This window comes from Myotis daubentonii, chromosome 8 (assembly GCF_963259705.1).
Source record: "Myotis daubentonii chromosome 8, mMyoDau2.1, whole genome shotgun sequence".
Classification (NCBI taxonomy): Eukaryota; Metazoa; Chordata; class Mammalia; order Chiroptera; family Vespertilionidae; genus Myotis; species Myotis daubentonii.
Genome location: NC_081847.1, coordinates 85,467,816 through 85,491,431, shown reverse-complemented (window position 1 = coordinate 85,491,431; position 23,616 = coordinate 85,467,816). Strand labels below are relative to the sequence as shown.

Here is a 23,616-nt window from a genome sequence, read left to right as displayed (position 1 = left end):
ACATCTCCTACTGGGGATGTGCCCGCAACCCAGGTACATGCCCTTGCCCGGAATCAAACCTGGGACCTTTCAGTCCGCAAGCCGACGCTCTATCCACTGAGCCAAACCGGTTTCGGCAATCACTGAGGCTTTAAAAGATAAACCAGCCTGGCCAGTGTGGTTCAGTGGTTGAGTGTCAGCCTATGAACTAGGAGGTCACGGTTCGATTCCCGGTCAAGGGCACATGCCTGGGTTGCAGGCTTGATCACCAGTGAGGAGTGTGCAGGAGGTAACCGATCAATGATTCTCTCTCATCAGTGATGTTTCTCTCTCTCCCTCTCCCTTCCTCTATGAAATTAATAAAAGTATATTTTTTAAAAATAAAAAATAAAAGATAAACCATTCCCCTTAAAAGGAAATCATCTCGAAGGTTTAATCCTTCTAGTCTAATCCAGTGCTAGTGAACACAAAATCAAGTGTGGTATCATGTCTGTCTTTTAATGATAGGCTTGATCTCTCTCTAAAATCAATGAGAATAGGGTAGGAGTGTAGGAGTGTGTAGGGAAAGAAAAAAGAAAGGTTAAGGGATGAAGAAGGCACAGGACAGATCATAGAAGGCTCTTAAGTCATCCCCAGGAATTTGAAACAGGAACCACATTAAAAAAAAAAAAAATAGAACCTGAAAAATGACGTGATCATTTTGGCAGCTGTTTTAGCAAAATGATTCTGTCAGCAATATGGAGGATATATTAGAGTGTGGAAAAATAAAGGCCAGAAGACCACTTAGAAGACTCTGGCAGTAATAACAGAGTTTAAGTGCTTGTGTGTGCCAAGACAAGAAAAAGAGAAATTGTTTTCTAGCTTTCTGGTTTGAGAACTTAGAAGTACAGAGAAGACAAGGCAAGGGAGAGGCAGGAATGCCTAGTGATGACAAACTTGGTCACTGGGGCTTGTCTTTGCTTCCAGATGTCACTTTTGAGCTGTGGGACTTTGGGGGAAATCCCTTAATTTCTCTGTGCCTCAACTTCATCATTTATAGAATAGAAATAATAGTAATATCTCTTTCTACAGTTGTCCTAAGGGTTAATGAAAGAAATGCATCTGATTGAAAAGTACTGAAATAGTATCTTGAATTTAGTAAGCTTTTTATTTTTTTAAATATATTTTTTATTGATTTCAAAGAGGAAGAGAGAGGGAGAGAGATAGAAACATCAATGATGAAAGGGAATCATTGATTGGCTGCCTCCTGCATGCCCCCTACTGGGGATCAAGCCTGCAACCCGAGCATGTGCCCTGATGGGGAATCTAACTGTGACCTCCTGGTTCATATGGGTCCATGTTCAACCACTGAGCTACGTCAACCGGGCCAGTTAGCACATTCTTTACACAGGTTGCAGTACAATTGACTGGGTGATATTTTTGTTGTTAAGTTTGTTGAGGTGACATTGGTTAGTAAAATTATATAGATTTCGGGTGTACAGTTCTAGAATGCATCTTCTGTATATTGTACTGTGTGTTCACCACCCCAAGTCAAGAGACTGGATGATATTCTCACCCTGAGAATTTTTTTATTACCATAATTACATTCTATCCTTTGCATCTTCTTAATTTTCCAATTAATTAAAAATCACTTTCAGGGATACATAATCAAACTTAACGAATGTTGAATAAATGTCTTGTCTATATGTAATAATACGTGATCCTGTCCTAGAACTACAAACCTGCTGTAGTTAATATTTAAAATTCCTAACTTTATTTCTGGGTCAAAAAAGACAGAATTTTGAGACAGTCCCTAATGAGGCATTTCGTTTTAAGGTCTTCTAAAACTTATTTCACACTCCCTTAGTCTTCCTCCGCCCTCCTCCCCTCTTCAAATCTCGTTTCTTTGGGTGAGAATCTCGCGAGACATTGAGTTCTCATGAAATCTCCCAAGAGCCTCCGCTCTTCCTCTTCCCCAAAGCGTCCATAGGTGAGTTGCTCTTCGGCGTCTCTCTCCGAGAGTTGAATCCTCGGATTATCACCGCCATCCTGGCCTTCGGGGCGCCAATCTTGAGGCCCCTGAGTAGAGAACTCTCGCGGTTACTGGTTTCTCGCTGAAGGCAGTGTCCCCTGTGCGGGGGGGAAGTATCGGAGCGCCCGACTTGGCGCCCGGGCCGTGTGGCCCGAAAAGGGGTACGATGGGAGGGGCTGGGGGCTTTGGGAACACGGGTAGGCCGCGGTCGGTGCCGCCTCTTACCCCGGAAGTCCAGTGTCCCGCGGTGAGTGGTGGCCTCAGAAAATTGTGGGGCGGCGGGGGGTGGGGGGGAATGGAGTCGGGTCGAAGCTTTCCTCGTTTTAGAGGAGTCTTTCAAGGTAGCTGCGTGCCACGTTGGTGGCAGCACAGGAGCGTGGAAAGGCGGCATCCGTGTGAAGCTGTGCGAGTGAAGGGGGTTTCTGCGGAGGGTGGCGGCTGGGGTCTGCCGCCCCGGGGCGCCGTGTCCTTGCGCCCGAGGGAGCCCTCGTTGCACCGAAACGGGCTGGCTGCCGTCCAGAGAGCAAGGGGGCTGGCGCAGGCCGTGCCGCCCGCCGTCACCGGGAGGCCGGAGGGAAGATAGCGTGGCTGCGATGATGGCACCTCTTAGGACACCTTTGGATTCACCGTGAAAACAGCGGTTCTCTGAGCAGCTGCTGGCGGCACTTGGTGCACACTGAGGCTGTAGGTGACTGCCTCCGCGTCCTGACAGTTCCTCCGTCCTCCCTCCCAGGTGACCCCTGAAGATGGTTCGCTACTCGCTAGACCCAGAAAACCCCACGAAATGTAAGTGAACAGCACTTAGCGCGTTTTTTATTTGGGGGCAAGAGAAACGAGACAACCCGAAGTTAACCGCAGTGTCCTCTGTGTTTTAGCATGCAAGTCAAGGGGCTCCAACCTCCGCGTTCACTTCAAGGTATGTGACTCCGTTGTGCTCTGAGAGTCGTGTGGGTGCTGCAGGGAGCTTTTCTTTGACACCATATGCTGAGAAGGCAGCTGCCGTGATGTGTTTCTTAGGACACCTTTGGATTTACCATGAAAACTAACCAATTCTGAGCAGCCGCCTTCTGGGTGTCGGTCCTGAGTGTGTCGTCACTGTCTTGATGTTGACACCTGGAGGATTCGAGAACTTCATGCTTGCTTTGAAAATGGTGATGCCTTCGCATGGTTAACCCCCGTGTGTTTCCTATTTAGAACACGCGTGAAACTGCCCAGGCCATCAAGGGCATGCACATTCGAAAGGCCACCAAGTACCTGAAGGACGTCACCCTGAAGAAGCAGTGCGTGCCATTCCGCCGCTACAACGGCGGCGTGGGTAGGTGCGCCCAGGTGAGAGTGGATGGGTGCTGTTTGAAAAGACCGGTTGTAAGGGAAAGTGACTGGAGGGGATTGCCATGGCTAAGGTCTTCCATCAGGCTGTTTCTGGTTGCTGTGATGACAGTCTTAGGACACCTTTGGATTGACCGTGAAAAAAACCATGTTCTGAGCAACCTTGAAGTGAATGAAATCAATTGTGTGTTTTTGTTTGTGGTTTTGAGAGTATGTTTACTACAGCAGGGAACAGTGAAACGGGAATGGCTTAGGACAGAAGTAGCAAAGGGAGAGACGAGGGCGTGCTGCTTTGCTCCCTAGAAATGTTACCGGAAAGGAGTGAGCCAGAGCAGCGCTGTGGTCACCTCACTGGAGAGACAACATGGGGCCGTGGGGACACGTTAGGGGTTTGGCCCAGGACAAGCTGCTGCCGCCTATTGCTTCCCTGGTTGCAAGTCTCCGTGGGGTCCCTCAGTTGAGGAGATGCTTGCCTGCAGGGGAAGAAGAGGGAGAAGGAAAAGAGGAAAGGTGTGGGTATGCTCCCAGGAGGGAGAGCTGCCATAAATTGTGGTTGTAACATTTTATTTAAATCGGAGCTAATAGCCTTTCTTTGTTTTCTTTAGGCAAAACAGTGGGGCTGGACACAGGGTCGGTGGCCCAAAAAGAGTGCTGAATTTTTGCTGCACATGCTTAAAAATGCCGAGAGCAATGCTGAACTTAAGGTACCCAAAGCATTAACACCTTTATATGTATCCAACTTAGATGGTGGTTCAGTTAATGTTGTCCAGACTTAATATACAAACAATAAGACACTATTGCAAAGAAACAAATATTTAGTTATCAAGGTGGTTGCTTTAGTAATGGTTAATGTGGTTTATTGCCAACACTTTTTAAAAAATATATTTTTAAAATAAATTTTAAAAGGAAGGGGGGGGAGAGAAACATCAATGATGAGAATTATTGATCAGCTGCCTCCTGCACAACCCACATTGGGGATTGAGCTTGCAACCTGGGCATATGCCCTGGCCTGGAATCAAACCATAACCTCTTGGTTCATAGATCGATGCTCAACCACTGAGCCACGCCAGCCAGGCTATTGCCTACATTCTTAATGGAGAGATGTTAAATTTCATTTAGAAGTTAAAACTGTAGTCAACAAAATAGGTTTGTCTATTCCCCTTTAGCATTTGGAAATCTGGGCTAGAATTAAAAATGTGGGTTTCTGGCTATAACCCACTTTTATTTATATCTATAATAATAATAAAAGTGTAATATGCTAATTAGAGCAGACATCCATCCTTCCGGACAAAGCCGCAGTGGGTGGGGGCTGAGGCAGAGGCCCTTGCTCAATTTCATGTGTCAGGCCTCTAGTATATATACCAGGGGTGGGCAAACTTTTTGACTTGAGGGCCACAATGGGTTCTTAACTGGACCAGAGGGCCGGAACAAAAGCATGGATGGAGTGTTTGTGTGAACTAATATAAATTCAAAATAAACGGGTATAGTAATTTTTTTTTTTTTTTTAGTTTTATTCATTTCAAACGGGCCGTAGTTTGCCCACGGCTGATATATTCACTGGGTGGCCAGATTATTATGTCTACCCCATCAGTACAATGAAGTGAATTAGTTAGGCAAATAATAATAATAAAACCTTAAGAGTATTTGCTTAGGAAATTTTCAATATTCAGTATTTTTGGAAGTGTCAATGAAGTACTGATGGGGTGATCATAATACTCTGGCCACTCAGTGTATATTTACTAGAGGCCCAGTGCATGGATTCGTGCACCAGTGGGGTCCCTCAGCCTGGCCTGCTGGGATCAGACTAAAATTGACTCTCCAACAATCCGAGGATCCCCCAGGGGTCCCAGAGTGGGAGAGGGCACCCTGCAAAGTTGCTGTCAATCGCAGCCCCTGCATCAAGCATCTGCCCCCTGGTGGTCAGGGCGTGTCATAACTAGGTTGCTTAGCCTTTTATATTTATATATAGGTTTTTAGAGAGGAAGGGAGTGGGAGAGAGGAACAGCGCTGTAAGAGTGGAACATGGATCCCTGTTGCCTCTTGCACACCCCCACTGGGATTGAGCCCAAAACCCGGGCATGTGCCCTGACCACGAATCAAACTGGCAACCTTTTGGTGCACAGGACAATACCCAACCAAATAAGCCACACCAGCCAGGACTGGTTATATAATCATTTCAGCTGCTAAGCCATGCTGCCAAAATCTTGTTCATCATCAAAGCTTAGAAATTAACACTATTGGTGATCTTTAACATGCACTTAGCATAGGGCTGAGTTTTGGTAGTTAGGTTTAATTTAAGGAAGGACATTTAGAACCAAGTTTAAAGTAACTGCTTGAACTGATACTCGGCTTAAATTCTTAAGGATTGCTTTTCAAAAAAGTTCGTTAAGGCAGGAACTTAATTTTCCATAGATGGTGTGAAGATAAAGATTTACTGGTTATGCTCTTTCCCCCTTCTTCCCAGGGTTTAGATGTAGACTCTCTGGTCATTGAGCACATTCAGGTGAACAAAGCTCCCAAGATGAGGCGTAGAACCTACAGAGCTCATGGGCGGATCAACCCATACATGAGCTCTCCCTGCCACATTGAGATGATCCTCACTGAAAAGGAGCAGATTGTTCCTAAACCAGAAGAGGAGGTTGCACAGAAGAAAAAGGTACATTTCTTAGTCTTCGCTCAGTTTCAGTTGGGTAGAGTAGATGTGTGGTTGCTGTGATGACTAACTTAGGACACCTTTGGAATAACCATGAAAGGAAACTATTCTGAGCAACCAGCAACCTTTTATTTTTACTTTCGTGGATCTCATTTGTTTCTTGATTGATACTGAATAGTAACTTTGTACCATTCGGTACATCAGAACTGTGATTGTCTGCTGATAGTCCCACCTACATGTCCATTGCCACTTCCAAAAATGCCCCTCAGATCTAATAAGCCTATATTCAGTAAATGATGACAAGTCAGTGTTGTTTTTGAGAATTGCCTCGTACCATTGTAAAGTTTAAGGTGTGCCACATGATGGCTTGATTTAAGTATACTGTGAAATGATTACCACAGTGGGTCCTCCTAGATAACAGTAAAAATAAGAAAAGGAGGGCGGTGTATGGTAAGAACTCTTACGATTTCTCTTCCTATCAACTTTCCTATGTATCATACAGCATTGTTAGCTAGTCATTCAGTTGGGTAGGCCAGGAAACTGGGAGTAATTCTAAAATCTTCCCTTCACACCCAATAGATTTTTTGTATTGATATTGTCACTTAAATATCCTGTCATTGGAATCCTTAGCTGGTGTCACTGTCTTCAGTGAAAATCAATTTAAACTCCTTCCCTGATTAGTCATACCACATCTCTATGCCAAAGGACTCTTTCCTTTTATGTTTTTTTAAATATATTTTTATTGATTGCAGAGAGGAAGGGAGAGAGAGAGAAAGATAGAAACATCAATGAGAGACAATCATTGATCCGTTGCCTCCTGCACAACCCCCTACTGGGGATTGAGCTCACAAGCCATGCATGTGTCCTTGACTGGAATCAAACCTGGGACCCTTCAGTCTACAGACCAACATTCTATCCACTGAGCCAAACCAGCTAGAGCCCTTTTATGTTGATGTTTCCAGTTCTTTCACTGAAGCTAAGACCTCTTTTTAATAAGATGTAGTGTGGATGTTTTTTGGGAAATTTTAAGTCATTTTTATTTTCTTTCCCCAGATATCTCAGAAGAAACTGAAGAAACAAAAACTTATGGCCCGGGAGTAAATTCAGCATAAAATAAATCTAAGTAAAAGTAAAAGCAGAATGTTGGTTGTCTTTATTACTAAACTAGAGGCCCAGTGATAACAACCTGCTGGCTTAGGCCTGCTCCCGGGAGGCAGAGGGCAGGCCGAATCCCTAGGTGCAGCCCCTGGTCCGGCTCAGAGCAGGGCAAATTGGGGAGTTGGGGCGCTGCCCCGTCATGCACAGAGCAGGGCGGATTGGGGGGTTGCGATGCCACCCTCAGTCACGCTCAGAGTAGGGCCGATTGGGGGGTTGGGGCACCGCCCCCTGTCTCACACACAGAGCAGGGCCGGTGAGGGGGTTGGGGCGCTGCCACTCTCACACTCAGGACAGGGCCGATGGGGAGGTTATGGCTCTACCCCGTCACACACAGAGCAGGGCCCATGGGGGCGGGGGGGGGGTTGGGGTGCCGCACCCTGTCACACAGCCACAGGGCGATCAGGGTGTTTGGGTGCTGCCCCCTGTCACGCTGATCCCGGTGCTGGGAGGCATATTACCCTTTTACTATATAGGGTAGAGGCCTGGTGCACGGGTGGGGGCCGGCTGGTTTGCCCTGAAGGGTGTCCTGGATCAGGGTGGGGGTCCCCACTGGGGTGCCTGACCAGTCTGGGTGAGGGGCTGAGGGCTGTTTTCAGGCTGGGGGTGACTGAACGCTCCTTTTTTCCTTTTTTTTTTTAATTCTGGGCCAGCTTTAGCTTGAGGCTTGGCTCCAGCTCTTAGGCCGCAGATCCTGAAAGTAGGTTTCTGGCCTTTGCATACAATGTTGCGATCCTGCTGGCTGAAGTCCGGTGGTATTTGTTACAATGTTTGAAACTACAGGCTCAGAGGCCTGCAGCCGCAGGCGGGGAACGTTGGTTTCCTCCTTCACTGAGGCAACCAAGCCTCATGTTAGTTTCAAGCTGCCTGGCTGCCTGGGCCATCTTGGCTGACAGTTAATTTGCATATCTCGCTGATTAGCCAATGAAAAGGGTAGCGGTTGTACGCCAATTACCATGTTTCTCTTATTAGTGTAGATATATTTCAAGTGATAAAACAAGTTTTCTGATTAGAATTTTAAAATAGATTATTCTGTTCTGTCATTAATTTGGGTCATGAACATGGTGTTTTGAAAGTCTTGCTGATTTTTTGCATAAAATGGGATTAAAACATGGAGTTCTGAAATTTTTTTCCAGCCACTTCATTGAGATTTAATACCAGTTCACCACAGTGCAGTGGATCTTAGTATACTGTTATGAATCTATCACTAAAATCAATTTTAGGACATTGTAATCACCACAGAGAGGAACCTTGGCAGTGGTTTAGCTGTTACTCCCAGCCCTAGGGAACTACTTAGCTATAGATAGGCCTGTTGACATCTCAAGAAACATCACAGGATGCGGCCCACTGGCTTTGGTTTATGACAGTACTTTCAGGGTTCATCCACGTATTGTACTTGATGTATAATTTGTATCAATATATTTATTGAACATTTGGGTCTTAAGCTATTGCAAGTAGTGCTGCTGTGCACCTTTGTAAGTTTTTGAATGGGCATGCTCTCATTTCTCTTGGGTATGTGCCAAGAGTGTAATTGCCCAGTCATTGGAACAGCCAGACTTTACAATTGTGCCATTTACGATACCCCTTGCGGAGGGTCCCGGTTTTCTCCAGTCTTAAACACTGACCTTACTTGGGTGGAAGTGAAGTGGTATAGCCATTTCTCTCAAACAGCCAATTAAGGTTGACAGTCCACCCTGCCCTTGAATGTAAGACCCTTGCAACTAGGGGAGAGGGTGGTTGTAGGCACAGCTGCATTTGAAAACAAGCGAAGTAACCGCCCCTGCGGTGGGGAACCATTGGTACAGGCGTCATTTCTTGGACCAACGAGTTGAACTTAGTCTTCGGGACTGCAGCGCCTGTGCCCGCGCGGGCCTGGGAAGCCCGGCTCCGCCCGCGGCCCCGAGCCCCGCCCGGCCCCGCCCGGCGCCCCGGTACGTACGCCTTGTGACGTCAGGCTGACGCAGGCGCGTGTGTGTCGGCCCCTTTTGCGGTGTCCATTGGCTCGGCGGAGGCAGGTCCCTCCCTCCGGAAGTGCGGACATTTCCACTTGGCTTGGTGGTCGCGGGTGAGTGGGGTCGAGGGGGCTGGGGCTCTGGGCCGGGCCAAGGGGGCGGGATGGGCTGGGGCCCGGCGCCGGCGGGCACCTCCGGGCTGGGCCGGCGGCGCGCACCGAGCCCAGCCGGGGCGCGGCTCCTGCCCTGGGCCCCGCGGACCCCTGCGCTGTCCGATGGGCGCCCCTTCGCCCTCCAGCGCGCCCCTGTCGCCGGCTGCCCCCATCTCTCCCTCCGGTGCCCCCTCCCGCCTGCCTTTCTCTTCCTGTCCGTTTATTCCCTCCCTTGGCCCGAGTTGTCGGTTTCCTGGCCCGTCTGTTATCTTCGCCGCCATTCGCCCTAGTCCCCGTCTTCGCTCCTGTCTTCACGCCCTGTCCCGCTCTGGTCGCCAATACGGTGCGGTTCTGTGCGGAGCTGGGCTACCAGGGCGGCGCTCCCCTCCACTCGCCCCTTTCCCACGGCCTCCGCCTTTTCTCTCTATTGCACTGGATAAGTCGAATAAAAACATTTCTCTCCTACAACAGTTTAATCCATTTTGCTCACTTGGTTGTAGTATCCGAGAACTGGTTTGTGGAGGTTGAGTAAAATTATAATTTTATCACTTTACCGTAGCCACCTTCGCGACCTTTCCAAGCCACCGTTTCCACATGTCTGAAGTATAACAACTCATGGAAGAATCAGGACGATTTAGAGATGAAATACAGTAGCTTCATTCTGAAGAGAGCTACAAAGTTTGATAAAAGCCATTAGTATGACAAAGCTGATGAGGAGTAGTTGTTCTCGAGAGTTTATTTAAAACACAACGCGCAAGTAATTAAAACACAATTACAAGTAGGCAAAAATGAACCTTTATGATGGAGGGCCTGCCAGTCATCAGCTTGCCAGTTGTTGGGAAGGATTTAGTTGGTTTTGGAGGTTTGGTAGGGGGATAATTAGCATAATCAGTGTGTTTGGGGAAGGGGTAGAGGCAAGAAGCCAGCTCTAGTTACTTGTTACCTTTGTGTGAACTTTGGGCAGGTCACCATTTTGGGGTTTTGGTGGGATTTTTTTTGTAACGATTTTATGGCACTTACTATACGCAGACACTCTACTGAGCTTTGTATGCATATTAATTTATCTAATCCCCATCCCTGTGAGGTAGGTATCCTTATTGTCTACATTTTACACAACGGGATTCAGGCACAGGCGGGTTAAATAATTTGCCCAAGACCTTATAGAAAGTGGGGGAAACATCTCACATGCAGGCAGCTGCCAGCTTGTCAGCCTGATGAGGCTGTGGTACCTGTGAGAGTGTGGAACACCTAAACCACATCACCTTTTCAGTATCCCAGATCACATTCTAAATGTGTATGGACAAAAATAATGATTCCTTGAAAAACAGTGAAAAAGACTCACCATTCATTTGGCTTTTAAATATTTTGGTAAATTCTTAAGTGGTTACTTTAATTTGACTAGGGGACCTTTTTAAAAAATGGTTATAAATCCTTTGTAAAATAGCTCTTCATTCATTGATGTACATCTGGATTTTTGTTAGTAGCTCTTGTAATTCATTTCAAAGTCATTAAGATTGAATTGTCTGTGCCATTGTTCACTTGTATTGTGAATAATTTTAAGTTGCCTTAGTGTAGTCATGATGAAATTTTAACATCCTGAATTACTAGCCTTATTCAGTGTTCTGAAGCTTCTCAGTTGTTGGGCTTTTTTTAAAAAATGTTTTTATTGATTTTTAGAGGGAGAAAGAGAGAGAGAGAGAGAGAGAGAGAGAGAGAGAGGAACAGCAATGAGAGAACCATCCATCAACTGCCTCCTGCACAACCCCTACTGGGGATGGAGCCCACAACCCGGGCATGTGCCCTGAGTGGGAATCAAACCGACAACTTCTTAGTGCTGTTCAACCAACTGAGCAACACCAGCCAGGGCAAAGCGTCTTCATTTTTAAGGCCTACGCTAAGGGATTGAAAATTCTTGTAAATTTAAGAAGTCTTTGGTTTAATAGTATTTTGTGGAAGCAGTATTTGTTCTTTTTCAATAAATTGCTGATTTTGAGAAATTCTAAGATGATTTCTAATTATCAAGGAAATCAGATGTTAATTTTTGCAAATGAACAATTTCCTTATACTAATAATAAACAATTTACTTATATAAAAATAATAAATAAACAAATAAATAGTTTTATTATACGGTACACCTTAATTGCCACTAAAAAGAAAAAGCAGTTATATCAAGGGAGAATTCTTGCCTGGAAAAGGCCAACCAGTTTGCAGCTTAGAGGTCTTGCAAAGTGATATCTTAGAGAGTTTCATATTATGTTTGCCCTTAGCATTGTAGGTTTGGCTAATTAAGTCATAATTACCAAGTTCCTTAATGTTTTGTGCCTTCCTTTGCTGTATGTGTAAAATAAGATGCAGAGGTACCCGACCTCACTGGGTTTTGAATAAATGAATTATACAGTTGTCCTTCAGTATCCTCAAGGAATTGGTTCCAGGAAACCCACCACCACCACCACGCCCCCCCCCCCCCCCCCAATACCAAAATTCCTGGGTGCGCAAGTCCCCCATATAAAAGGTGTAGTGTTTGTAAATAGGCTCCAGTATGCCTACACATCACTTAATTGCTTGGATTTAGCGAGGTGCTCTGTGCATAGCAAATTCAGGTTTTGCTTTTTGGAATTTTCTGGGATTTTCTTTTCAAATGTTTTCGATTTGGGGTTGGTTGACTCCATGATGCAAAACCTGGGGATACAGAGGGCCAGCTGTATATGCAAAGCATTAAACTGCCTAGCACCTAGCAGATGTTGGTGTCTTTATCATTAAATTTATGGTTGGGGAGCAGTGATTGGAGAGATTTGGAAGCGGGAAGGTTGCTGTTATTTTCATGCCTACCACCTATTATTCCTTTACCTTGTAGATAGCAGTATCTTCAATAGGTTCTTGCATTTAGCTAATAGTATGATCTAAGTTTTTCGTTCAAAGCTGAAATAATCCTTTCGAACACCCTAATGTAGCTGAATTCCTCTAGTCATCAATCTGTGAGGAGCTGATTTGTTTTTTCTTTGCGTCTCTCAGCTCAGGAGCTCCCACCTGGGACAATGGTGTGCATTCCTTGTATCGTCATTCCAGTTCTGCTCTGGGTCTACAAAAAGTTCCTGGAGCCATACATATACCCTCTGATTTCCCCCTTTGTTAGTCGCATATGGCCTAGAAAAGCTGTGCAAGAATCCAGTGATACAAGCAAAGGCAAAATAGGCTATAAGGTAAGGACATTAAAATACCTCGGCTAGGAAGGCCGGGTGGGAGGGGGTGGTACAGTCAGGGTAAACTATTCGGCTTTTGGAAAGGCAAGTTCTTGGAACCAGAAGCTTCATCAATGGGTCTTAATTTCCTTCTGTTTTAACCGGAGGTGTGTGTGTTGGGGAGGGGGTGGGGGGGTTGGCTTTCCCTCCCAGCCTTTCCCGGCCCCTCTTTTTCCTCCTGGGCGACTTACCTTTGTCTTTCCCTCTTTGAAGCTCCAAGGGCTTGTTTCCGGAGCCTGTGCAGCCCAGCTGGCTCACTTCTACCTTCATAACTTTCTAAATAAGCTTTCTCTTATAATTTGAAAAAAAATAAGGAATTTGGGTATTGTTTTTTAAAGTAATTAACAGTTGGTTTAAACTAAAGTTTTAAACTAGGCCTCTGATTAACGCAGTTGCTCCTTGCCAATGGCCAAGATAATAGCCAGTATTTCGTGGCTGCTGAGAGTCATAGTGACTAGCTCATGGGTGTGAAGAGATGACATGAAAAAAAGCCAGTTTCCCTGGTTGATAATTTTGGTGGGAGACTTAATTTAGGAGGATAGTAGAGTTTATTTTATTTTATTTTTTTACACAATGAAGTTATTATTTTTAAATGACTATTTAGAGACAACCTGTTGTTTTTAGCAATATGCTTGTTACGTTCAACTTCGATTGTGTTCAACTGCACTAAGCCATCCTGCATAATTCTAGAAGCAGTTTTTTCATTCTGAAGTTTGTCGACTGTTTTCAAAGAGAGTATCTCTTATGATGAGTGTCTCGTAATAATCTCTAAAACGTTTTTTTTTTTTAGGGTGCAGACATAAATGGATTACCAACATCAGGATCGACAGAAATCTCTGATAAAAAGAAAGACTGAAGGCATTGACCCAGGGACCTCCTTGTTTTCAAAATGGACCTAATAATGTGAAGCACCTTCTTTGTAATTGTCTCTGACCTTTTTCTCTTAGACCTCGGGGTGGATGGTTTAGATGTTTGTCTGATGCTGATCAGGAAACACATGGTATTTATATTTAGAATGTATTTGGTTATAGTTAATGATCTCATTCCCGAGTTCCTTTTACATTAACGTAGCAGTAATAGTATGAATGAATAGGTTTGTGCCAGTAAACATTGTTACTACATCAGTCCCTAAGCATCCTTGGGCTTCTAGCTTCTGTTCAGGCTCTTTGAATTTGAGTGGAGTGTGTTTTCACTATGAAACAGTACAGTGAGACTGGGCAGTGAAATAAATGAAAGGGAGTGTTTGAAGGTGATAATGACTTGAAACATAAAGTTATAATTACTGCCCAACACAGTGGAGCCCCTTACTGCAAGAGTAGAAATTACAGGTTATTGCTCCGAAGAAAATAGCAACGACAAGAAATTGAGGAAATTTCTTTGGGAAAAATGGTACAGTTTTTACATAAATGTCTATTGTATATTATAAAATTCTAATCTTTGTTGCATTCCTTCTATTCCTACAGAATGTATTAAATATTCAGTTTAGCGTGTGGTTGGGGTTTGGCTTTTTTCTTTTTCTTTAAGTTAAAATATTTCTTAAAAGGGACATTTTTCACCATACCAGAAAGCAGAATTATAATAGCGTGCTGGCATCTGGACAGTTCTGAGAGAATAATATATTTTTTAAAGCAGATTGTATCAGTTATTTATTGTTGCATAAGACGACACTCCAAAACTTAGTGGTTTTCAGCGACAGTGACATGACTGCCCACTTCTTTGCTGGTCTGGGCCTCTACATGGCCTCTCACTCTGGGCTGCTTTACTTTAGGGACTTACAGGGTTCGGGGGTGATGAACCATGTCTTTATATCATGTTTACTTATTCCCTCTGAGGCAGGGAGTGGTTGGAAGAGTCTTCTGCCTTTGGGTCCCCATTGAAGTCCTGGGTCCTAACCGAGGCTCTGTTACACTCTACGTGTGAGCAACTCAGTGACTCACCTGGTCTTCATTTCATAGAAATCAGTAGGTTTCAGGTATTCTGCCCCAACCCACCTGAGGGATAAGATAAATTCCCTTTAGCAACTAAATTCAGTTGATTAGTTTGTTGTATAAAAACTATATTACAAAAATAGCAGATGTTCATAGTAAAACAGTGCAATGGAAATTTAAATGAAAAGTTCATGTTCTTTCACTATCATTCCCTCTCCACAGATGTAACCACTGTTAGTTCTTTTGTGTAGCCTTCTAGCAATTTTCTTAACATTTGTTTTTATTAAATATATCATTTTTATTTTTTTATTGATTTTTTACAGAGAGGAAGGGAGAGGGATAGTTAGAAATATTGATGAGAGAGAAACATTGACCAGCTGCCTCCTGCACGCCCCCAACTGAGGATGTGCCTGCAACCAAGGTACATGCCCTTGACCGGAATCGAACCTGGGACCTTTCATTCCGCAGGCTGACGCTCTATCCACCGAGCCAAACCGGTCAGGGCAAAAAATATTGCAAGATGTATAATGTCTCTACTCCCTTAGTCCCCAAACGCTTTACGCATTCAGCTGTTGCTTTTGTCTCATGTTTTATCTCTATATTTCTAATTTTTATATATTTTGCCATTTTTGGAACTGTCAACTTTCCACATTACTGACTTCCTTCCATGGCTGAGATATAGCTATCTTACACTGTGTTTCCTCTACTTCTCCCACACATCCTCCATATAGGTTTGTGTAAATATTGGTTAAGTCATTAATCGGTATTTATATCATGATGAGTGTGCCGCACGTCTTCCACTTGCCTCTCCAAATCTCTGCTCCTTTCACCGACCTTGCTGCCCAAGAAAGCTGCATGGACTCTATCGACAGACTTTCCATGGCCTCTGCGTTCTGTTGGGTCTGGCCAGTGGGGATCTGCAGCAGGGATGGGAGGGAGGAGGGAAGGGAGGAGTGGGGTTAGGGTATTTATTCCCTCGGTTCAACCCTTCTGGGTCTCTTAGACCAGGTGTGTTCCTCAGCCAAAATGCACTCCCAGGTGGCCCACTCCACATGACTCCCTTTAGTTTCCACTCACCTCTCCCCCTCCTTTCCTTTTGGGCCTAGAACTCACGACTGGCTCCGAGTCACTGCTTTGCTTCATGCCCCCACCCTTCGTTCCTGTGATTAATGTTGCAGTTTTACGTGTTACACGTGTTTGCAAGTCACCTTCAATACTTTTAGAAAGAAGGGTCTGAACAAACCATCATGAATCCTTAGCCCCCGCTCTTTCCCCTTTACTGCATCATCTCTGAACGGAACTTTTGGAATACAAGCAAGCTCTTGGTGGCTTGTCCTGCATACTGAGTTGACAGTCATCGAATATCTTCTAGGATCCTTTTCATATGAACTGTATACTACTTTTGTTAGTTTGTTTTTTAGTTTCCAGTCTACAGCATTTCAAATTAAGTGTACTTATTTTTTAATGTATTTTTTATACAAAATTCATAAGGTATTAGAGCGTACGCAGATGAAGATTCCTTCCTCCCACCCTGGTGCCCAGGCACCTGGTTCCCCTCCTAGGAGGCAATCAAGGTTACCGGTTTCCTCTTTTTTCTCATTTTTTATTTTAAGTTTCTCTTTATTTCTTTCTTTAATTGCCTTTATGTACAGACGTCATTTTAAAAATGCACATACACCCGATATTTTCCAAGGAATAGGAGCTGGAAATAAAAGCTCAGGGCAATCAGGAGAACTGAAATTGCCCCAGAGAAGTTCTGAGGAGCACACTTTCTTTAATGCCCTTCATGGCCTCTCCAAGTTTTTCCTGTGCACCTGGGGAAAGTCTGACCAGGCTGCACAGCGGCTAGCTCTGTGTTAATTGCATTCAGCTTCTCCTCCATTGCTTGTTTGAGGATGATGAGTGAAGACGTGATGGCTTCTTTCAGAGTCATAGGCTTGTGGTAAACTTGCAAGGAGCTCTGGGCACCCTTTGAAGCAGAGCCAACTGCTCAAGCATCTCACTGGACAAAGGTCCCTGACGGGCCTATGAAACAGTGGAGGTCCTTTCTCACCAACTCCTCCAATAACAGTGCCGCTCCGCAGGGACGAGACATGACACCCAGATCTGCACCTTCTCCAAACGGTCGAGCCAGATTGGACACGGCCTGGGGCACCCTCACCGTCACTGGTTGTAGGTGAGTCAATGGTTCCGTGTCTCCACTCTGGCTTTCTCAATTACCGTAAAGCAGTGATGGCGAACCTATGACACGCGCGTCAGAGGTGACACGCGAACTCATTTTTTTGGTTGATTTTTCTTTGTTAAATGGCATTTAAATATATAAAATAAATATCAAAAATATGTCTTTGTTTTACTATGGTTGCAAATATCAAAAAATTTCTATATGTGACACAGCACCAGAGTTAAGTTAGGGTTTTTCAAAATCCTGACACGCCGAGCTCAAAAGGTTCGCCATCACTGTCGTAAAGCCTTCGCAGCAGCAATTAGCCCGTTCATGGCACAACCTATGTGAGCATCACTCTCTACACCTCCTCAATGTTGCTTGGCTCCATGAGCGGGGAGGCAATTCTCTTCTCCACAGCTGGGCACACCTCCTGGGGTGTCTGGATCCCCATGGCTGCCGAACAAGGTTGATAGCCTCAGTGGCATATTCCACTTGAAAGAATCTTCCTTCAGGAGAAAAAATATTCCCACCGCTGTGGTACTCAGATCCAGTGAGGAACATGGCGAGGGTAGGAGAACGTGACAGCGACCACATGGGGATTTTGAGGGCTATCACCGGTGCACCGGTACCCAACTCCCCCACACAGCCACAGAACTAAGGCCCTCCCAGGTTCTTTATATTTCCAGAGATAGTCTCTGCATGCACAAGCAAATACATACAGGTGTTATTGTATTTTATTAAGACAAAAGTAACATACCATATGCACTGTTTGGTCTTTTTTTCCAATTAAAAGTATATCTTGAAGATCAGTAGATACTAGGACAGGGGCCCTCAAATTTTTTAAACAGGGGGGCCAGTTCACTGTCCCTCAGACCGTTGGAGGGCCGGACTATAGTTTAAAAAAAAACTATGAACAAATTCCTATGCACACTGCACATATCTTATTTTGAAGTAAAAAAACAAAACAGGAACAAATACAATATTTGTATTTGCATGTGGCCCGCGGCCTGTAGTTTGAGGACCCCTGTACTAGGTTGTTCACTGTCTTTATGTTTCAGAAACACTATATTTACTCCTAAGAACACACCCTTAAAATATGAGGCAAAAATTGCCAGAATTGAAGGGAGAAATAGATAGTTCTACAATAGTCAGAGACTTTACTACCTCACTTTCAATTATGAATAGAACCAGACAGAAGAAAAATAAGGAAATAGCTTGAATAACACAATAAACCAATTAAATTTGACAGACATACAGAACAATACCCAACAACAGAATACATATTCTTAAGCGCATGTGGGATATTCTCTAGGATAGATCATATGTTAAGCCACAAATCAAGTCTCAATAGATTTGAAAGATCAATATCATATAAAGTATCCTTGACCACAATGGGAGGAAGTTGGAAATCAATAACAAAAGTATCAAAAATAACAAAAGTAAAACTAGAAAATTTACAAACTTGTAGAAGTTAAACAATAAACTCTTGAAGAAATAAAAAGGCAAATTAGAAAATATCTTGAGACAAATGAAACGAAATATATAACATACCAAAACCTATGGGACACAGTGAAAGCAGTATTTAGGGGGGAATTTATAAACACATTAAAAAAAGAAGGAAGATCTTAAATCAACAACTTTCAATTTAAAAAAACTAGAAAAGAAACCCAAAGCTAGCAGAGGAAGGAAATAGTAAAGATTAGAACAGAGATAAACAAAATAGAGAAAAAAATAGAGACGAAACCAAAAGATGACTTTTCAAAAAGACCACAAAATTGACAAATCTTTAGCTAGACTAAGAAAGAGAGTAAAGACTCCAATTGCTAAAGTCAGGAATGGAAGTGGAATTACTACTGATGCTACAAAAAAAAAACGGATGATAAGAGTACTGTGAACAATTGTTCACCAACAAAATGGATAACCTAGATTAAAAAAACACACACACATTCTTAGAAAAACAAAACCTACCAAGACTAAATCATGAAGAAATATAAGTCCTGAAGAGACATGTAATTGGTAAAGGAACTGAATTAGTAATAAAAAAAATCTCCCAACAAAGAAAAGCCCTGGACCTTATGGCTTCACTAGTGAATTCTACCAAACATTTAAAGGAGAACATCAGTCATTCTCAAACTTTTCCAAAATATCGAAGATAACATTTCCTAACATTAAAAAATAAAATGACATTGATATGCATAAGAGATAACCTGTATCTCTTATGCATATCAACGCAAAAATCCTCAGCAAAATACTAGCAAACCATGCCGAAACCGGTTTGGCTTAGTGGATAGAGCATCGGCCTGCGGACTGAAAGGTCCCAGGTTCGATTCCGGTCAAGGGCATGTACCTGGGTTGCGGGCACATCCCCAGTGGGAGATGTGCAGGAGGCGGCTGATCGATGTTTCTCGCTTGTCGATATTTCTGACTCTCTATCTCTCTCCCTCTCTGTGAAAAATCAATAAAATATATTTTAAAAAAAATACTAGCAAACCAAATTCAACACATAGTTAAAGGATTATGCCCTGCCTATGTGGCTCACTGGTTGAGCATCAACCTATGAAACAGGAGGTCACGAGTTTGATTCCCAATCAGGGCACAAGGCCAGGTTTCAGGCAGGATCCCCAGTAGGGGGCATGTAGGAAGCAGCCAATCGATGATTCTCATCATTGATGTTTCTATCTCTCTCTCCCTCTCCCTTCCTCTCTAAAAATCAACAAAAAGACACTGGAGAAAAAACAGGAATTATATACCATGACCAAGTGGACTTTTCCTAGAATGCAAGGACGTTCAGAATGGAGGGAGAAAACCCACATGGTCATCTCAATTGATACAGAAAAAAGCGTTTGATAAAATTCAATACCCTTTCATGACAAAAACACTTAACAAATTAGCAATAAAAGAAAAGTACTTCAACATAATGAAAGTATATGTGAAAAAACCACAACAAGCCTCACAATAGATCAGGAATAAGGCAAGGATGATGGCCTTTGCCACTTAAGATAGTACTGGAATTTCTATCCAATTAAGCAAGAAAAGGAAATAAAAGTTATTCAAATTGGAAAAGAAGTAAAATTATCTCTGTTCACAGATGATTTGTAAATAGAAAACCCTAAAGATTCCACAAAAGACTGTTAGCACTAAAAAATTGAATTCGGCAAAGTAACAGGATAAAAAGTCAGCACAAAAATCAGCTGCATTGTTATACACCAACAATTAAATATCTGAACAGGAAATTAAGAAAATAATTACAGAGAGAGAAACCAAGATGGCGGCATAGGTAAACACCGGAGTTTGCTGCCTCACACAACCACTTCAAAAATACAACTAAAGGGCCGAAACCGGTTTGGCTCAGTGGATAGAGCGTCAGCCTGCGGACTGAGAGGTCCTGGGTTCAATTCCAGTCAAGGGCATGTACCTGGGTTGCGGGCACATCACCAGTGGGGGATGTGCAGGAGGCAGCTGATCGATGTTTCTCTCTCATCGATGTTTCTAACTCTCTCTGTCTCTCTCCCTTCCTCTCTGTGAAAAATCAATAAAATATATATATATAAAAAAATACTAATAAAGGACTGAACGGACATCATCCAGAACCACAGGAAGGCTGGCTGAGTGGAAATTCTACAACTAAAAGGAAAGAGAAAAGCATACTGAGACTCAGAGGAGGCGCAGTGCGGAAGTAAGATACTAAGGTGCGGAGGTGCGTGTGGAGTGGGCTGGTGGCTGAGGGCGTGGTTGTCATTTTCAATCGGGAGGGAGTCTCAGGCTCTGAGCTCCAGTTCCGGGCAAGTCTCTGGGGACCCAGACTCAAATGGGAGAAGCGGGACTGCCTAGCATCGGTCAGAACTCAAGGGCAACTTTCTCTTGGAGGGGCTTGCAGCGATTACTGGGACATTGAGAAGTGAAGCCTCTGAGGGCAGCCATAACTGCTAGCCCCGCCCTGTTGATCCCATGGGACCTGCCCCACTCAAGCCCTGCAGGGAGGCTTTTGCTGGATAACCTAAGGCAGAGGCTAGATTAGCACCTCCCTAGAGATCCAGGAGCCAGTGTACCCACAGGTCAGAGTGGGACCATCCAGTTTGCAGCTCCATGGAAACATAAAGGACACACTCAGGGGGCAGACTCAGTGAGCACCAAAGCCCCATTGAAGCAAGACACAGCTGATTCTCATAGCCAATTGGCCTGGAGGTCAATTCCTCCCAGTGATAACGACAACAATCAAGGCTTAACTACAACAAGACTGTGCACAAAGACCACAAGGGGGTGCACCAAAAGTGTCCTCCTCAGGTAATTGGGGAGGCTGAACCACTGGGCCCTAGAGGACACTTAGCACAGAAAACCACTTTATCAACACAGGGAAGCATAAGAAATGCAGAGACAAAGAAAAAGGACACAAGTGACAGAAATGGAGGAAAGCAAACTACTGGATATAGAGTTCAAAACCACACTTTTAAGGTTTTTCAAGAATTTTCTAGAAACTGCCGATAAACTTAATGAGACCTACAAGAAATCTAATGAGACCCTAGAGGTTGTGATACAGGACCAACTAGAAATTAAGCATACACTGACTGAAATAAAGAATATTATACAGACTCCCAACAGCAGACTAGAGGATTGCAAGAATCAAGTCAACAATTTGAAATACGAAGAAGCAAAAAACACCCAACCGAAAAAGCAAAATGAAAAAAGAATCCAAAAATACAAAGATAGTGTAAGGAGCCTCTGGGACAGCTTCAAGCACACCAACATCCGAATTATAGGGGTGTCAGAAGATGAGAGAGAGCAAGATATTGAAAACCTATTTGAAGAAATAATGACAGAAAACTTCCCCTACCTGGTGAAAGAAATAGACTTACAAGTCCAGGAAGCGCAGAGAACCCCAAACAAAAGGAATCCAAAGAGGACCACACCAAGACACATCATAATTAAAATGCCAAGAGCAAAAGACAAAGAGAGAATCTTAAAAGCAGCAAGAGAAAAACAGTTAGTTACCTACAATGGAGTACCCATATGACTGTCAGCTGATTTCTCAACAGAAACTTTGCAAGCCAGAAGGGAATGGCAAGAAATATTCAAAGTGATGAATGCCAAGAACCTACAACCAAGATTACTTTATCCAGCAAAGCTATCATTCAGAATTGAAGGTCAGATAAAGAGCTTCACAGATAAGAAAAAGCTAAAGGAGTTCATCACCACCAAACCAGTATTATATGAAATGCTGAAAGGTATCCTTTAAGAAGAGGAAGAAGAAGAAAAAGGTAAAGATACAAATTATGAACAACAAATACACATCTATCAACAAGTGAATCTGAAAATCAAGTGAATAATCTGATGAACAGAATGAACTGTTGATTATAATAGAATCAGGGGCATAGAAAGGGAGGGGACTGACTATTCTTGTGGGGGAAAGGAGTGAGGGAGATGCGGGAAGAGACTGGACAAAAATCGTGCACCTATGGATAAGGACAGTGAGTGGGGAGTGAGGGAGGAGGGTGGGGTGGGAACCGGGTGGAGGGAGCTATGGGGGAAAAAAGAGGAACAACTGTAATAATCTGAACAATAAAGATTTAATTAAACAAAAAAAGAGAAAATAATTACATTTTCTATAATATCAAAGAGAAAAAAACTTAGGAATTAACTTGACTAAGAAAGTGAAAGACTTGAGACAATGAAAACCAAAAAGGTTGCGGGTTCGATTCCTGATCAAGGCACATACCTAGGTTGAGGGTGCTATCCCCAGTCAGGGCACGTGTGGGACGCAACTAATTGTTGACTCTCTCACATCAGTGTTTCTCTCTCTCTCTCTCTCTCTCTCTCTCTCTCTCTCTCCCTTCCTCTTGCTTTAAAATTAAGCATTTAAAAAAAGACAAAACTACAAAATATTATTGAAATAAACTGAAAGAAATGAAAGATGCTACTTATGGGAAAGACATCTTATATTCATGAGTTGGAAGACAGTAACAGAATATTGTTAAGATGTCAGTATTACCTAAATACAATACCTTCCGTATTAAAATCCCAATGATGTATTTTGCAGAAATGGAAAAACCACAACAATCTTGAAAAAGAAGAGCAAAGTCGGACGATGCACACTGCCTGATTTCAAAACTTACTACAAAGCTGACGTAACCAAAACAGTGTGGTACTGTCACAAAAACAAACATATAAGTCAATGAAACAGAATAGAGAGAATAGAGGGATTAGCAATAAACCTTTTACATATGGCTAACTAATTTTTGACAAGAGTTCCAAGACCATTCAATGGGGAGAAAGAAGTCTTTTTAACAAATGGTACATAGAAAACTGGGTATCTACATGCAGAAGAATAAAGTTGGAGCCTTAACTAATACTCTATAAAAAACTTAACACAAAATGGATCAAAGACCTAAACATAAGAGCTACAACATAAAACTCTTATAAGAAAATATAGGGGGAAAGCTTCACAACATTGAATTTGGCATGATATCTTGGATGTGATGCCAAAGGCACAGGCAGTAAAAGAAAAAATTGCAGTTTTTTGATGATAAAACTTTTTGACAATATTGCAGTTTTAGGCCTGTTAACCGCCTCCATCAAAAATTACTTTCTGAAAATTAGCCCTCAGTAAAAGGGTTTGAATAAGAACAAAGTTAGAAAATTTAACAATGGATAAAATGCTGAAAGTGCTGTTCTCCAATTTTTCAGCGCCCTCCAGGGGAATTGCTTGACTTCGGAATGAGTATTCGGTTGGAATGAAGAGGAGCGTTAATAAAGTTAAGCCACCAGAATAAATGGTAAGGGCTCCAGCACCAGAGAGGCCGAGCCGCTTCTGAATTTTGCCACGTGGCTATGCAGTTGCCCTGGAGGCGCTGAGGGTGGTGGCGGGGGGGTGGAGAAACGGGCGGGGCGAGGGGACGGGGAGGGGGGACGGGAGGAGGGCTGGCGAAACTACTAACCCCTGAAGGACTACATCTCCCAGAAGTCCGCGCGCCACGCGCCACGTGATCACCGGCTGGTGCGCGCCCTGCCGTTCGGTTCCCAGCTGCGTTCTCGGACGCTTCCCTCTTCTCTCCCAGCC

At 43.6% G+C, this 23,616-nt stretch overlaps 2 protein-coding genes and 4 non-coding genes across 8 annotated transcripts in view; all 6 read left to right on the top strand.

Moving 5' to 3' along the window:
* The window catches only part of RPL17 (ribosomal protein L17), a 45,294-nt gene extending 38,180 nt beyond the window's left edge, over positions 1–7,114 (top strand). The window contains exons 1-7 of one of the 3 annotated variants that reach the window (XM_059707274.1): positions 1,897–1,948; positions 2,724–2,776; positions 2,866–2,906; positions 3,185–3,319; positions 3,925–4,023; positions 5,784–5,975; positions 7,026–7,114. In XM_059707274.1, the coding sequence (XP_059563257.1) occupies positions 2,737–2,776; positions 2,866–2,906; positions 3,185–3,319; positions 3,925–4,023; positions 5,784–5,975; positions 7,026–7,073 (555 nt within the window). In that variant the 5' untranslated portion in view covers positions 1,897–1,948; positions 2,724–2,736 and the 3' untranslated portion in view covers positions 7,074–7,114. Of the gene's footprint in view, positions 1–1,896; positions 1,949–1,977; positions 2,152–2,723; positions 2,777–2,865; positions 2,907–3,184; positions 3,320–3,924; positions 4,024–5,783; positions 5,976–7,025 lie in introns of those variants that run through there. The other 2 variants (XM_059707275.1, XM_059707276.1) reach the window with 2 other exon arrangements.
* On the top strand, positions 2,579–2,644 carry LOC132240359 (small nucleolar RNA SNORD58). The gene has a single exon (XR_009454281.1). It is a non-coding gene; the product is annotated as a small nucleolar RNA SNORD58 (small nucleolar RNA).
* LOC132240357 (small nucleolar RNA SNORD58) lies at positions 2,987–3,051 on the top strand. The gene has a single exon (XR_009454279.1). It is a non-coding gene; the product is annotated as a small nucleolar RNA SNORD58 (small nucleolar RNA).
* Positions 3,417–3,481, top strand: LOC132240354 (small nucleolar RNA SNORD58). Its single transcript, XR_009454277.1, has one exon. It is a non-coding gene; the product is annotated as a small nucleolar RNA SNORD58 (small nucleolar RNA).
* On the top strand, positions 6,027–6,090 carry LOC132240356 (small nucleolar RNA SNORD58). Its single transcript, XR_009454278.1, has one exon. It is a non-coding gene; the product is annotated as a small nucleolar RNA SNORD58 (small nucleolar RNA).
* Positions 7,115–9,038: 1,924 nt separating the features above from the next.
* Positions 9,039–13,962, top strand: C8H18orf32 (chromosome 8 C18orf32 homolog). Its single transcript, XM_059707277.1, has 3 exons — positions 9,039–9,192; positions 12,244–12,431; positions 13,261–13,962. Exons 2-3 carry the CDS (start codon positions 12,267–12,269, stop codon positions 13,324–13,326), a joined length of 231 nt encoding a protein of 76 aa, XP_059563260.1. The 5' UTR covers positions 9,039–9,192; positions 12,244–12,266; the 3' UTR covers positions 13,327–13,962.
* The last annotated feature ends 9,654 nt before the right edge of the window (positions 13,963–23,616 follow it).